We start from the raw sequence: 13,602 nt of genomic DNA, 5'->3' as shown, positions 1-13,602 counted from the left end.
TATTGGTTAAACTTCAATAACTGTAGGAGAATTACTGGCGACTCCCAGTTTACTTAATTTCATCTCTACTTTAACTTTATCTTCTGTTATTTTAACTTCCTTATATAATATCTGGTAATCTGCTGATACACACACACAAGCACATAAGAGGCGATCGAGTGTCGCGTTCCCCTTGATATTGAGTATGTGCAGGCACTTTTCTTAAAACACCTAATATATACTACAACCCTTTAGCACCACAACAGTGCGCAAGCAAGCTCGATATGCAACGTATTCTTCGACAACAGATTGATCTAAAAGCGAGCAGCTGACAACGGGTGCACGAAATAATTTATTTCATAAAAAGAGACATTTCTTCGTTGGTGCAACGTAAAGTGGTTTCCATCTCATTTTTTTATAGTGGAACTGCAAACCGACGCGTGCTACGTGCGTATTCTATTGCCGTCTGTGTCAGTTCCACCCTGTTTTTTTCTCTAGCAATATGGCCGCCGGCTACTCAGTTGCTCCCGTTGGCGGCGGCCGGGACTGCCACTCAAGAGGTTCTATAGAACCTTCTTGCCTCGAGCGGGGTACATCCTTCTCGCCGCTGTAGCCACTCTAGTTCTCGATGCTCCAGTTAGAAACGCATCTGTGCTCTCGGTTGGTTTCAGTGTCACGCCGCTAGTTAGGCGACGCTGGCTTGAATTTCGGCGCATGCTCTAGTTTGATGGGAGCACCCCTACGTATAATGCTCGCTCGTGCCCTTCCTCTTCTTTCGCCAGACATCACCTAGTGCAATTCGATACTGTTACCTACCATGAACTTCGAACATGCCAAGGCGGTGGAGCGAAGAGCTCGCAAGGTGGCTGGAGTGCTGCCTCCTCCGGTTTCACGTTGATTTAGAGGGGGGGGGGGGGGGGAAGTTGCCCCCACGTCACCTAAGAGGAGGGGTGGGACTTTGATCATACATTGACGTGGGGGGGAGGCGCTGCAACGAACCTTTACATAATATTGATAATATTACTAGAAATTACAATGGTGACAATAATAATGTTGTCACGCAGCAAAGGACGACGTCGGCGATCAAAATGTCGCGGCATCGGCTGTGCGGGAATTTATATCCCTCGGCGCCAGCGTTTCTAGAAGAGTCGAATTGTATCGAGAACGCTGTGATAGCATTTCTTTGAAACGCTGTTTGTTCGGAACGCTCGAAGCGCTGTTCGATAGCGTTTGTTTGAAACGCTGTTTGTTCGGAACGCTCGAAGCGCTGTTGGATAGCGTTTGATCGAGAACGCTGTGATAGCGTTTGTTCGAAACGCTGTGAAAACAGTGATAGCACAGGCCAGCGCAGCCAGGCCGAAAAAGCAAAACACAAATAAACCAACCGAATGCATGGTTCGCGGCAATATATAACGAGAATAATAACAGTTGTTGGTGTTCAACGCCATACAACCGTCGCTTCCTTTGATAGGGCACGACGTTGTATGATAGCCGAGTGGATGTATGGAGGATGCACGGCTTATCAGATTAACCCTCCGGAGCTAGCTCCTCCATCATCGTTAACTTCGTCGATATTACGTAATTTTTTTCACCTAAATTCTTTCGGCGAAGGTGCAGCACTCAGTCCCGGGCCCGGTAGCCTTAGGAATCTGGCGAGCTCTGTCGAGAACCTCGACATGTTCTTCAGGCTTTGAGAGATTAACGCAGTTTCGCACTGCTCCAGTATTCGTGTGAAGTTTCTCGGCTCTGTGAGTCGTGGCATGCCCAGATAAGGCGATAAAGGGTTGGGTGTTCTGGACTGCCCACGTTTAGTCTGCGAGGTCTAAGGTGTGCTGATGGGTGACCTACTTCGATGACAGGGCCTCTGGAGCAACTGCCACCATTCTGGCAACTATACGAAAACTGCCAACGTATGATGGAGTACTGCAGGTCCTTCCTGGCATAATATGCACGTGCCTTTTTGGTGTTCGTCTGGATATTTCCGCTTTCGGCGGACTGGGTTGGGAAAGGCGTTCGTCTGCAGCTGTCTCCAGGTGACGGTCCGCCTTCAGTTTAGCTTAGAACTTGGTGGTGGGAATACCTTTGTGGCGTTAAGAAATGCATTCGTTATTTCATTTTAGCTAGCGATTCAGCAATGAATTATTTCTGCAAGGACAAGTGTCACTTTTGTATTATACAGACATATATCAAGGAGGAATCACCATGTTTTCTAAGCATCTGTCATACGCACTCATCAAGTGCAATGGTGACAGCTTGTTTTACACATCATCCAGATAGAAAGGGCCTTCATTATTTTCCGCCAATCCTACTGAAAACAGTGTACACATGACCACAAAATATGCCTTCGAGGCAAGTGATAAATTCCGCTTTTTTGGCGGACATTTACAGTCACTGTTTACTGGTAAAGTGGTCTACGGCAGCATTGATGCAACCTTGCTCTGTCATAAATCATACAGGTTTGATTTTGCTATTTGGAAGTATGACAGATTATTCTTGTAGCTGCTGAAATGCTCACATTTTAAAGTGAAACGCTAAAAACCCCTCACCTGTTTTCAATTAGAGCAACAATTCAAAAACATGTAAAATTCGTGTCAGTACTACTTTAAACGTGAATCTGACTAGACTTTTTTCTTTTCTGGCAACTCATCACGTTTTCATTTTGTTTTTACTTCCCGACAGCCCCACACATTCCAAGTGAGGCAGCTTCAGGAGCAGCCTCACATAACTGTGAATCGTTCGTAGCCTGCACCTATGTTTTCGTGTTGTGTCTTCTTCAGAAATTCTTACCTTCCATAGGTGTTTTGTACTGCCTATGCAGTGTGAAGCCTCGCAGCCTATGCTCAACACGTACAAACTTACCAAAAGGACTGCTGTGCTGGGCCCTACTGTTGCCAATAGTATGCATTACAAAATAATGTTTTATCGAATACCAGGCGAGTGCGGAGTCTCATCGAAAGCGTCAAAAAGTGCCATTATCTTGTAGCAGCATGGCGGACGTTCGCTCACCTGTATGCGCCTGGCGAGGTCAAGCCCGAGTGCCTTGTCATGAATTTCCTGCACCTTCTTCGAGAAGGTCACGCCCAGGGCATCGATGTGACGCAGGTATGACTCGTACACCCTGGTGGCATGTGCCGTGTACGTCTCCACGAGCGCCGGGTCGAGCGGCTCTCGCTTGGCCTCCTGCGCCTCGTTAGACAGCGGATGTGGCTCAGTAGCCATGCGCGCCAGCAGATCCTGCAGGAACTTGTGCGAGTAGTAGCCGTCCACCGCCTGATAGCTGCTGTCGTCCGCCAGGCTGCTGCACCGAGACCAGCGGGAAGAACGGCACTCAGATCGATGACGGCCGCTAGGGTGCGATAAGTGAGTGGGCTTGCCGGTATGGCCTTTCTTCATTTTGATATAGTTCAGGCAACAACGAGGAACTAGAGACCTAATTTAGCCGCCAATTAAAACACGCACAAAAGGAGGGAACATGAACATGGGGTGAGCGGCCATGAGATATGGTTTTTAGTATTTGCCTATTCATCGTAAAGCTTTCAAATGTCAGCCGTGTTTAAAAGAGATTAAGATTTTAAGTAGAAACAAGTATCACACTGGGAGTAAGTTGAGGTAAGCCCACTGCGTATGTAAAAAACTGTATTACCGATACACCTCTTGCGTTGTACAGACCGGAAGAAAAATTTATTGCTGAATAGCTTTGGTGTTGTTGAGAGCACACATCAATGATGCCTATTTCTGGACTGCCTCTCACAACAATTTAACAGAAATTGGATTGCGCTTGTATGGCTCACTTCTTTTCACGTCATCTCTCGAACATTGTATTTGGCATTATGTTTTTTTTCGCCAAGAATAGGAAGAGCCAAAAATTCTTTGTGTTATTCCCCTTTGTGTGCATCTTGATTTGTGGCTGAGTTATGATTTCTAAGTAGGTACCAACTAGGCCTGCAAACAGTCTTGTTAAAACAGCCTGGCACATAGAAAAAAACATGTTTTACTGCAGAACTGCGTGTTGTACCCACGTGCCTTTTTTGCTACGCGTGCTTGTCTTTCCCTGCCCTAGAACTATGTCATCAATGTGACGAAAGGGGTGACTGGTTCAGGTTGGCGTATCAATGCGCTTGAGTATACACTCTGTTGGAGGCCAATAGGGGAGGCTTTGAAAGCCACGCGTGGTGCCCCTTGTGGTGCGGTTGGCGCACATCATTCACAGTCTTAGCAGACAGCAGCGCCTCATTACTTTGATCAATATGGTGGCACAAGCGCCCATAGTCGGAGCGTTAGTGCTTCGGGCAGCATTAAAAATACCGCAAGGGGACATTTTTCTAAAGTGCCGTCATAAATAAATAGCAAAACCTGCACAGCGGCCACGATTTCAACGTTAGTGAACGCCTTGCTGTCCGTAGTCATTACTGACGACTAAACGCGTGCGTCAGGTTTGCGTAATGCTACATGCCTACTTCATATCTGCCGCAGTAGGTTGTCATTCTATACACCAACACGGATGTGGTTGCCATATACACCGACACCCACATCTGTCTTTACAGCCTTCACGAAGCTTCATTTTTTACCCTGTAGTTCTGCTACTTTACGCGCCCTGTACCACTTCTTCCTAACGTTCAGATTATTTGCCAATGAAAGACTTCTAAATGAACAACTCCGAAGTATGTGATTAAATTTATCACTTACGGTGGATCATTCCTTTGTGGCTACAGCAGTGGGTTGTAGCCACAGGAGTGTTCGCGATGCCATTTGTAAGACGAAAATAATTGAGTGGTAAAGTTATCAAAATAAAGTTTATTCCTCAACAGACGTTTTTTGCTTTCTTGAAGTGGACAGATCAAATCCCAGCTGCGGCACCCGTAATTTTCATAAATAAGCTTGAGGCCTGCGTGCTTCGAATTAGTTGTTTATTAAAGACCCCGAGGTGATGGAGAGTTCCGGAGAATCCCACTACGGTGTCTCTTATGATCAGATGGTACGTTTCATACGTTAAATCCCAACAGTTATTTTTTTCGAGAATAGTGCTTTCGCAAATGATTCATTGCTCAAAACTCTCATAATATCATTACCTTGATTTATATAACAAGGTACCATCCAATTAAGGGCTGGTCCCCCTTGGTGGGTTGCACGAGTTTTGTAAGCTTCAATCAACCAACCGTCGTCCTAGGATGATCTTAACGAATGCGCATAGTTCTGCTGGGCTGGTTGTATTTGCCGTACTATGCTGCGTAACTCGATCAGTTCAGCCCTTGAATGGTGGGCCTATCGACCTGACAAAGCATTAAATGACCTCGCATTGTATTCTTGAGAACTGGGAAGGGTATACGGCGGCAAAATAATTAATATGGTCCATCAAACGTTCCATCAGCCTTCAGCTGAACTGAAGTGCCTTGCATACGCTTATCTTCTCTCTAGCGCTGTGCCTATAGGAACGGTATGCACGCTGGATCATTGCACGTGCACAGATGGTGTCCGAGACCGTGGTGTCTGAGATGAATTCAAGCATCCAGCGGCAGAAAGCGAGACCACAAAGAGAGCGGGAACGAAACACTTTTTACGTCACACAGCCGGGATCAACTTTTATTGCTGCTCAATAAAATATGCACTAGTCGAGAAACTATAAAGCGTCATTCCCCCAGCAGTTCATGATTCCAATGAACTACGTGCTAGCCGGCCTTGGGAGAGCATTTATTTCTCCTCGGGTGCACCACAACGGTTTGCTCTGATAGCCGCATGGCGGCGTGCCACTCGAATAGCATGCAGGGTACTTATAGTGAGACGCTACGAAGAACAGAGTACACAGAACACTGTTGAACACAACCAGCGCATACGCCAACTGGTTTCAATAGATGCGAAGGAGATTTTCGACTAACCCATGTAACGCTTTCTCTCTGTCCGCACCGCGCTCCCCTGCCCACATGTTTTAAGGCAATGCCAAATAGGTCACGCCTTCCCTTGCAATGTGCGTGCGTAGACGTCACTCTTTCCCTAGCCTCTCACCGCTCGCAGCGTGTTATCTACCTCGCTTCACCCTCTTCGCCCCTCACAATGTTTCATCAATTCACCCCCTTCACCGCTCGCAACGCTCGAGCCCACTTTTCTCGTGGACATTATCTGACTGGCTCCACCTCTCTTCATCTGTCGGCGAGATGCCGCGAGCGAGCGGGTGCGCGCACAGCACACGTTTGAATAATGTCGCGGCGCCGACACTGTGGACAGCGTGCTGCTGTTTGCCGCGTGATTGCGCCGACATGCTGCACACCGTCGCGACATGCCTCCCGCTAGTGCGCGCATACCTTCCCCAACTGTCACCGGCGTTGCGAGGCTTAGCGAAGGCGATTGCATTCGCGATTGCAACGTCATCAATGAGAAGGTGCGACCCAGGAAAGGCGAACGCAAATGCTGCATGTGGAAGACCAGCGACATTAAAAAGGGGCGAGTCAATGACACTGATCGCTTTGAGATTATAGGCGGCGTGGTTAACACTGACAAGACACGAGCCAAGGAAGCCGAGCGCAAGCGTCCTCAATGTGTCCCGCCTTCCGTGTCTTTGCGTTTCAAACGAACGTTCACTCGACTAAACGCTACTAGCCTTTCTTTCAGCACCCGCATTAACACCCAATTCAACCGAACGAATGCGTGCCAGCGACTCCTCTTTTTAATCAATGTCAGTGGGTGGTGGTAAAATCAAAGCTTCAACAACAGAAAAGAAGGTGTGCAATGACCGCCTTATATAAGAGGACGGTACATACAACAAGTAGATGGGGATCCCTAATACGGGACCCCATTGACGTCGGCTGCTGCACGGACTCGTCGAACCAAGACCTTTAGGGCCTCACTCGCACCTGAATTGGCGCAGTTGGTCCCCCCTGTTTCAAAGAATTGTTGTGCGAAGCTACTTGTGGGGCAGTGCTGCTTGTGTGCCGCTCTCGTCTGAGGGAGCATCCCTGTCGTTACCTGGATACGCAGAAAAAGCTGTTTCCTTCATGATATAGCGCGTCTTCCAGATTTCCCGATTCGCCCTTCTTCTTTGGTAGCTCTCTCTGTATGCGCTACGCGGCGCTTTTTTGCGTTTGCGATATTCTAAAGTGGCGTTCGAGTAATCGACAGCAATCAGGCACCACACGGCAGCTCTAGTCGTATTTCGTAGTGGTCGTGCCACTCAAAGTTTATCGCTAAACGTATCCTGCACCATACGTTGTCACGTTTATGTTTCCAGGAGCCTTGCGCACGAACATCATTTAGTGCGTGTTGTTAGTATGGTTCAAATAGAGGGGAAGCTGCCTTCGCTTCAGGAGAAAAATGGAATCGGTTATATCACAAGCGCTTTTTTTAACCGTGCAACGTTCTGTCATTTTTTTATAGCGAAGCATTTCTTAGCGAATTTTGGCAACTTTAAGCCTATCTATCTATCTATCTATCTATCTATCTATCTATCTATCTATCTATCTATCTATCTATCTATCTATCTATCTATCTATCTATCTATCTATCTATCTATCTATCTATCTATCTATCTAGCCACCTACGACTTTTAGCTCGCCTGGCCGTTTCGATATTGGCATTGATTCCAAACTCTGTATGGCGTAACATGACTGTATGAAGAACAAACTTGACTAGTCATAACTTGAAAACCATGACGTGTATGTTGTGAATGTCATGATTTACAATTCCTCGTCCTGCAGCTCTTGTGGTGGTTTTGTTCACATGCATGTCGCAAAACTGGTATGGTATGGCATGACTGCATGGCGAACACAAGCGACAGACCCTAACATGAAAATCATGACATGTGTGACATGTAACAAAATGACTAAATGCCACGCTCATGAAGGCTCGTGGCCGTTTTGCTAGCATCAAATATACCGAATTTGTTAATACAGTACGTGAATGGATGACGAAGGTATACGACTGGTGCTAACATCATAATCATGAAATGCGTGTCATATAACAACATGACTACATGCCGCGCTCATGATGGACTAGCGGCCGTTTCGCTAGCTTCACTTTCACCAAAATCTGTATTACGGGACGTGAATGAATGACGAAGGTATGATACTGGGGCAAACATAATAAACATGAGATACGTGACATAACAGCATGAATACATGCTACGCTCATGATGCACTCACGGCCGTTTCGCTAGCTTCATATGTACCAAACTAGGTATTACGCGAAGCGAATGGACGACATAGGTAAATGACACATCCAAACATGATAATTACGACATGCGTGTCATGTAAAAACATGACTATATGCCATACTGATGCTGTGCTTGCGGCCGTTTCACTAGCTTCACATACGCAATGTTTGATATTACGTGACGCCAATGTATGACCAAGGTATTTGACTGGTGCAAACATGATAATTATGAGATGCGTGTTGATGCGACAAGGGTTTGCGGCAAGGGAGATCCGGGATCAAGATGTCGAGGCAGGTGGAGGTTGAACTTTGTAGGGAGGGTTTATTTAGGTTCTTTACATGGCACGGGCTCTCAGGCCCGAAGCTCTACATTGAAAGCTCTACATTGAAAAAGGCTGTCTATTGAACAAGCTCCGTAAATCGCACTAAGCTGCCCACGAGGGCTGTTTAAATACAGTCTCATCGACAAACAGGTCCATACGGCACTGTCCAATAACATGTCCCACAGCATACACGAGTATCATTATGCCGGCACCGCCCCCAACAAACCCACATACACAAACCGAACATGCGTATGTTCTCGAATATGCTGCCTCCTCTGGTGAATCTTGCTTCCAGCGAGTGGGGTAAAACGTGTTTGTCATCTCGCCGCTCGCGCTGACAACCCAAGCTTTGTCAAATGGGGATCGTGGTCTAGGCGCCTCCGAGGGGCCATACCTGGACATCTGTTACTGATTTGAACGTCGGCGGCTCACTAGTCAGAGATGCGCAGCGTGGTGGTCCGACGTCGGTACGCGGCGGAAGCTCGGCCTTGTGGCTTTTACCGGGGCGCGAAGACGTCACGTGTCGCATCTCTGCGCGGACCCGAAGGACAGTGGTGCTCCATAGAATAAATTCTGCCACGCAGTGCGCAGTACACGGAAACAGCAGGACGTCTTGGCGCTGCTCCTTTTGTCTACAAATTGAGGCGGCTTCCTTCCTTCCATTCTGGCCGCCTGCACGCAACATTGTTTTGTGAGAACATGACTACATTCCACAGTCAAGGCGCCAATACTTTTCGACGTGACGCGGTGCGTTTGCTCGCCGGCGTTCATATCGTCCCGTCATGCCGGCGTTGTCCCAATAGGCGCTGGTGCTGCCAACGTTACTATAGATTCTCCTTCAGTTTGCAAACTCCACTGGGACGAGGTGGCGAAACGCAGCCTCTTTCATTTCCTGCTCCCTAGGTGGCACTTCCGATCCCATTTGACCGGTCGCCACGACGTAATGGATCCATGTACAGCGTTAAACGGAGTTCTTGCGCTTAATTTCGCGCTGCGGGAGTTATTTTCCGTGATAGTGCACTAAGGTTAATACGAGTGGGCAATTAAAGCACCAGTTGTGTGACTAATGCGGTGCCACATGGCGGAGATGCCAGTGCGATGCCTGAATCTTGCGGGCATTGTCTTGATGTAGCCGTATTGCGTTCTTGTTTTTCAAAATTCAACCGTACATATTAAAAAACTGTTGCAGTGGGCTTAAGGGTAAATGCTTGAGGACTATGCACTTGAATTCAGACGCATGTTGGAGAAACCAGAGAGGGCTAAATGTTTCAAAGCTCATCAACACGACGTGCTTCGTAATTGTATAACCTTAGTTAATGGTATATTATGAAGCACACACCACATCCATCTGATTCCGCCGGAGATATTGGAAGTGTAAAGTCTAGAACGATTTGTTCGTTCCAGATAACTCAGACTTACGATCCGAACGTTTTTTTTTTTCTTTCAAGGATAGATAGCACACGAATTCAATAAATGCATGTCCCTTATACGGCTATAAAATGCATAATACTGTAGCGGGCGCTGAGGCCGGTGATGGCGATAATTTTATTTGTGTGCGCATATCAATTCGTATGCCGAGGCGCACGGCGCAGATGCAGCCAACATGCCTCACGTTATCTCCGGAGGGCCGCGGAAGATACGCAGCCACGCCCCTTTTGGTTGTCGCTTTCGAAGCCTCTTTTTCTTAGAAAATAAACTAGTCTTGTTCCAAACTTCAAGGGTATAGGTGCCTTCTTTTCGCGCCTCCGTGGGGCGAGTGCGCTACAATACAATGAGTTCAGCAAAGTCTTATTGAATGAACACAATTTATTGGACGCTACGACAAACAAACTGGAAGTCACTTTTGTTCGCACGGTGTCAAACCTACTTCCATGTGGTCTGAAAATTACTTCACCGTGGGCACTGTGCACGTAGTCAAGATATCGTCCTCCTGAAAGTGGAAGTCACACACCGCGCAAATCCTTGATAGTTCCTTATCTAATCTCGGTATTGCTCGTTGTCACTGTTTAAGACCCACCTCATCAACAGGGGGGGGGGGCTTGAAAAAATACTTTTTTTCGGTCACAGATTTTTTTTTAGTCGTAGCCCCTTCGGTAACCAGTGACAAAGCAGCGAGGCATGTTTTATAACATCGAGAAACCGTCCCACGAAGCATGAGAGCTATGCAGCTAACACCCGGCACGATAACACAACAAAGCTGACAGCAAATGATTGATTGATTGATATGTGGGGTTTAACGTCCCAAAACTATCATATGATTATGAGAGACGCCGTAGTGGAGGGCTCCGGAAATTTCGATCACCTGGGGTGCTTTATCGTGCGCCCAAATCTGAGCACACGGGCCTACAACATTTCCGCCTCCATGGAAAATGCAGCCGCCGCAGCCGGGAATCGAACCCGCGCCCTGCGGGTCAGCAGCCGAGTACCTTAGCCACTAGACCACCGCGGCGGGGCTGACAGAAAATGAGACACAACGTCAATTGTCACCATGATATCGCAGTAAGCAGCAGTGGAAGCACAAACGGAGCGAGTGTCATCGATCTCGCTGAGACACATAATGATAGCGATTGCCACGGAAACACTTGCCCTATACTTGCAGGCTATGAAGAAGCACCGGCTGTTTAACTTCGCTGGCGCGGTCGGAGGCGTGCGCCTAACCGCGGTGATCATCGTCAGACCAGTCAAAAAACGACGAGCGTGCCCCCTCGTGGTGGTACATAGAAGAGTGACACCTGCGGCCGCGCAGTTTGCAAACTGAAAAAAGAATCTGGTAACGTTGGGTCCTGCCATATACTCGCAGGCACGCGCCGCACTGCGTTGCTTTGACGCATGCGCGTTTCAGCGCCTCTGGCGTCTCTCCGTTACGAAAAGAGGGAGACGCATTGTCTGGATAACGCATCGGCGCAAAATGCAGCATGTCGCATTTCGCGTCGGTGGCACCCGGGCCGCGCCAACGAACGCTGGTCGCACCTGGCGTCAGAATTTACGTGATGATGATGATGAACAAACTTTATTTAATTAGCAGAAAGGTCCTCTTCCCCTTTCAGGTGCGAGAGGAGAAGGAAGGACCAAACCTAGACGACGGCCATGATCCCATGAGCCCTGGCGGCGTCTTCGGCCTGCCGTATTAAGCGGGCTTGTAATTGAGAGTCAGAGCTGAGGAGCGCGGCATCCCATCGACTCCCGTCTGGAAATTTGCCTCTCATGGGGGCCTGCGGGCATGCCCATAAAATGTCACTCAAGTCCGCCCTGTTGTGGCAAAATTTACACTTGTCCGAATGAAGTTCCGGCACGCAGCGGTTCATTGTTACCGGACTAGGAAACGTGTGGGTCTGGGGTAGGCGCCACTCCACCGCCTGTCCTTTGTTGATTGACGAGTTGTCGGGAGGATAAATTTTCCTGCTTAGCCCGTAATATCTCTGCAAGTGGTCATCCGCTCAAATCTCTCATCGTCCTCCCCGTTTGACCAGGGCAATCCAGAGGCGCGGTCTGTAAGTCTTCGAGCTGTCTGGTGTGCAGCCTCATTGCCGGGCAAGGAGGAGTGAGCGGGTGTCCAGACTATTTCTATTGTTCGTTGGTCTTTGCATCCAACCAATATTCTTAAAGCTATTTGGGATATTCGCCCTCGTGCAAAGTTTCTCACAGCCATCTGCGAGTCGCTTACAATGAGTGAAGTCGAGGTGGATGCTATGGCCATTGCAATAGCTGCTTCCTCCAGCTCTTCTGCAAAGCTCGTCCTCACCGAGCCGCTGACCTTATGAGTTCCTTTGTAGTCCACCACTGCTATAGTCATGTTGTCATTTCCTTTGTATTTGGTCGCGTCTACATATTTTGTTTCCGGTAAATCTTTTACATTGTTATGTATATTTTTCGCTCTTTCAGCTCTCCTTGCTTTGTGATGTTCGGGGTGCATGTATTTTGGAATCGGTAAGATTACTAAACATTTCCTGATTTCATACGGGATATTCTTTTTGGCGCCAAATTGATTTGCGTAGTTTATACCCAGTTCCTCTAGTATGGCTCTACCTGTTTTACTCTGCGTTAGTCTTTCATATTGTGCAATTCTTTGAGCTTCTATAAGCTCTGCTGGTGTGTTGTGAAGCCCTAATTGAAGTAATTTATCATTAGAGGCAGTAATTGGAAGTCCGGTTGCCTGTTTGAAAACTCGTCTAATGATTCTGTCAATCTTTTCTCTCTCGGCCACTTGCAGTCTGAGCTACGGAATCACATATACAATACGACTGATGACAAAAGCTTGTACCAGTCTTACCATAATATTTTCCTTCATACCATATTGCCGGTTTGCAATTCGTTTAAGTAGACGCATAGTTTGCTGCGCACTGGTTTCAAGTATTCTAATCACCTCTCCGTTGTGCCCGTTTGAGCTGATTCGGAGTCCCAGAATTCTTATGCTTTCGACCGTAGGTATTTGCGTTTTTCCAACAAAGACTTTAATGTTAGGTTTTTCCTGGATGCTTTTCAGACCCCTACATGTCGGGTTATAGAAGAGAAGTTCCGATTTTTTCGGTGAACATTGTAATCCTGTATGGATGGCATATTCTTCTACAACATTCACTGCTGTTTGTAATATTTCCTCTATGTATCCGTCACTACCCTCTGCTACCCATAAGGTAATGTCATCTGCATAGAGGCTATGGTGGAGTCCTGGAATTTCCTTCAGTCTGGTAGAGAGACCTATCATGGCCACGTTAAAAATAAAGGGGGGTAGGACTGAGCCTTGCGGCGTACCTCTGCTGCCCAGAATGAACTCTTGGGATTCTGCTTCGCTTAGTATTGTTCTTGCAGTCCGGTCAGTTAAAAGGTCTTTTATATAACCCTATACTCTTTTTCCTACCCCTAACGCTTGAAGATTGGCAAGTATAGCTTTATGTGATGTATTATCGAATGCCTTTTTAAGATCTAGGCCAACTAATATAGAATTTTAAGAATTACCTGTTATTACGAATAGCAGCTTCTGTCAGCTTTTAAATCAGAAATACGCAGAGGAAGTATCTTTTTACGCACCTTGGCCACCTTGCATCCAAATCCTGCCAGTCATGTTACTCGCTGTACGGAGACTTGGCACGTACTTTGTCCTCGCACAAACTGTGGATAACCCCTTTGGATGTGTTTTCTGGTGCTGTTACATAAGCGGCTGTAG

General features: G+C 47.3%; 1 protein-coding gene across 2 annotated transcripts in view; it reads right to left on the bottom strand.

Annotated features, from left to right (window-relative positions):
* Nucleotides 1-13,602, bottom strand: part of LOC142804275 (uncharacterized) — a 324,814-nt gene that overhangs the window by 204,322 nt on the left and 106,890 nt on the right. For both annotated transcript variants that reach the window (XM_075891025.1, XM_075891026.1), the window contains exon 5: nt 2,986-3,277. In XM_075891025.1, the coding sequence (XP_075747140.1) occupies nt 2,986-3,277 (292 nt within the window). The remainder of the gene's footprint in view (nt 1-2,985; nt 3,278-13,602) is intronic.

Source organism: Rhipicephalus microplus, chromosome 3 (genome assembly GCF_043290135.1).
Source record: "Rhipicephalus microplus isolate Deutch F79 chromosome 3, USDA_Rmic, whole genome shotgun sequence".
Classification (NCBI taxonomy): domain Eukaryota; kingdom Metazoa; phylum Arthropoda; class Arachnida; order Ixodida; family Ixodidae; genus Rhipicephalus; species Rhipicephalus microplus.
This window is presented reverse-complemented; position numbering and strand designations above follow the sequence as displayed.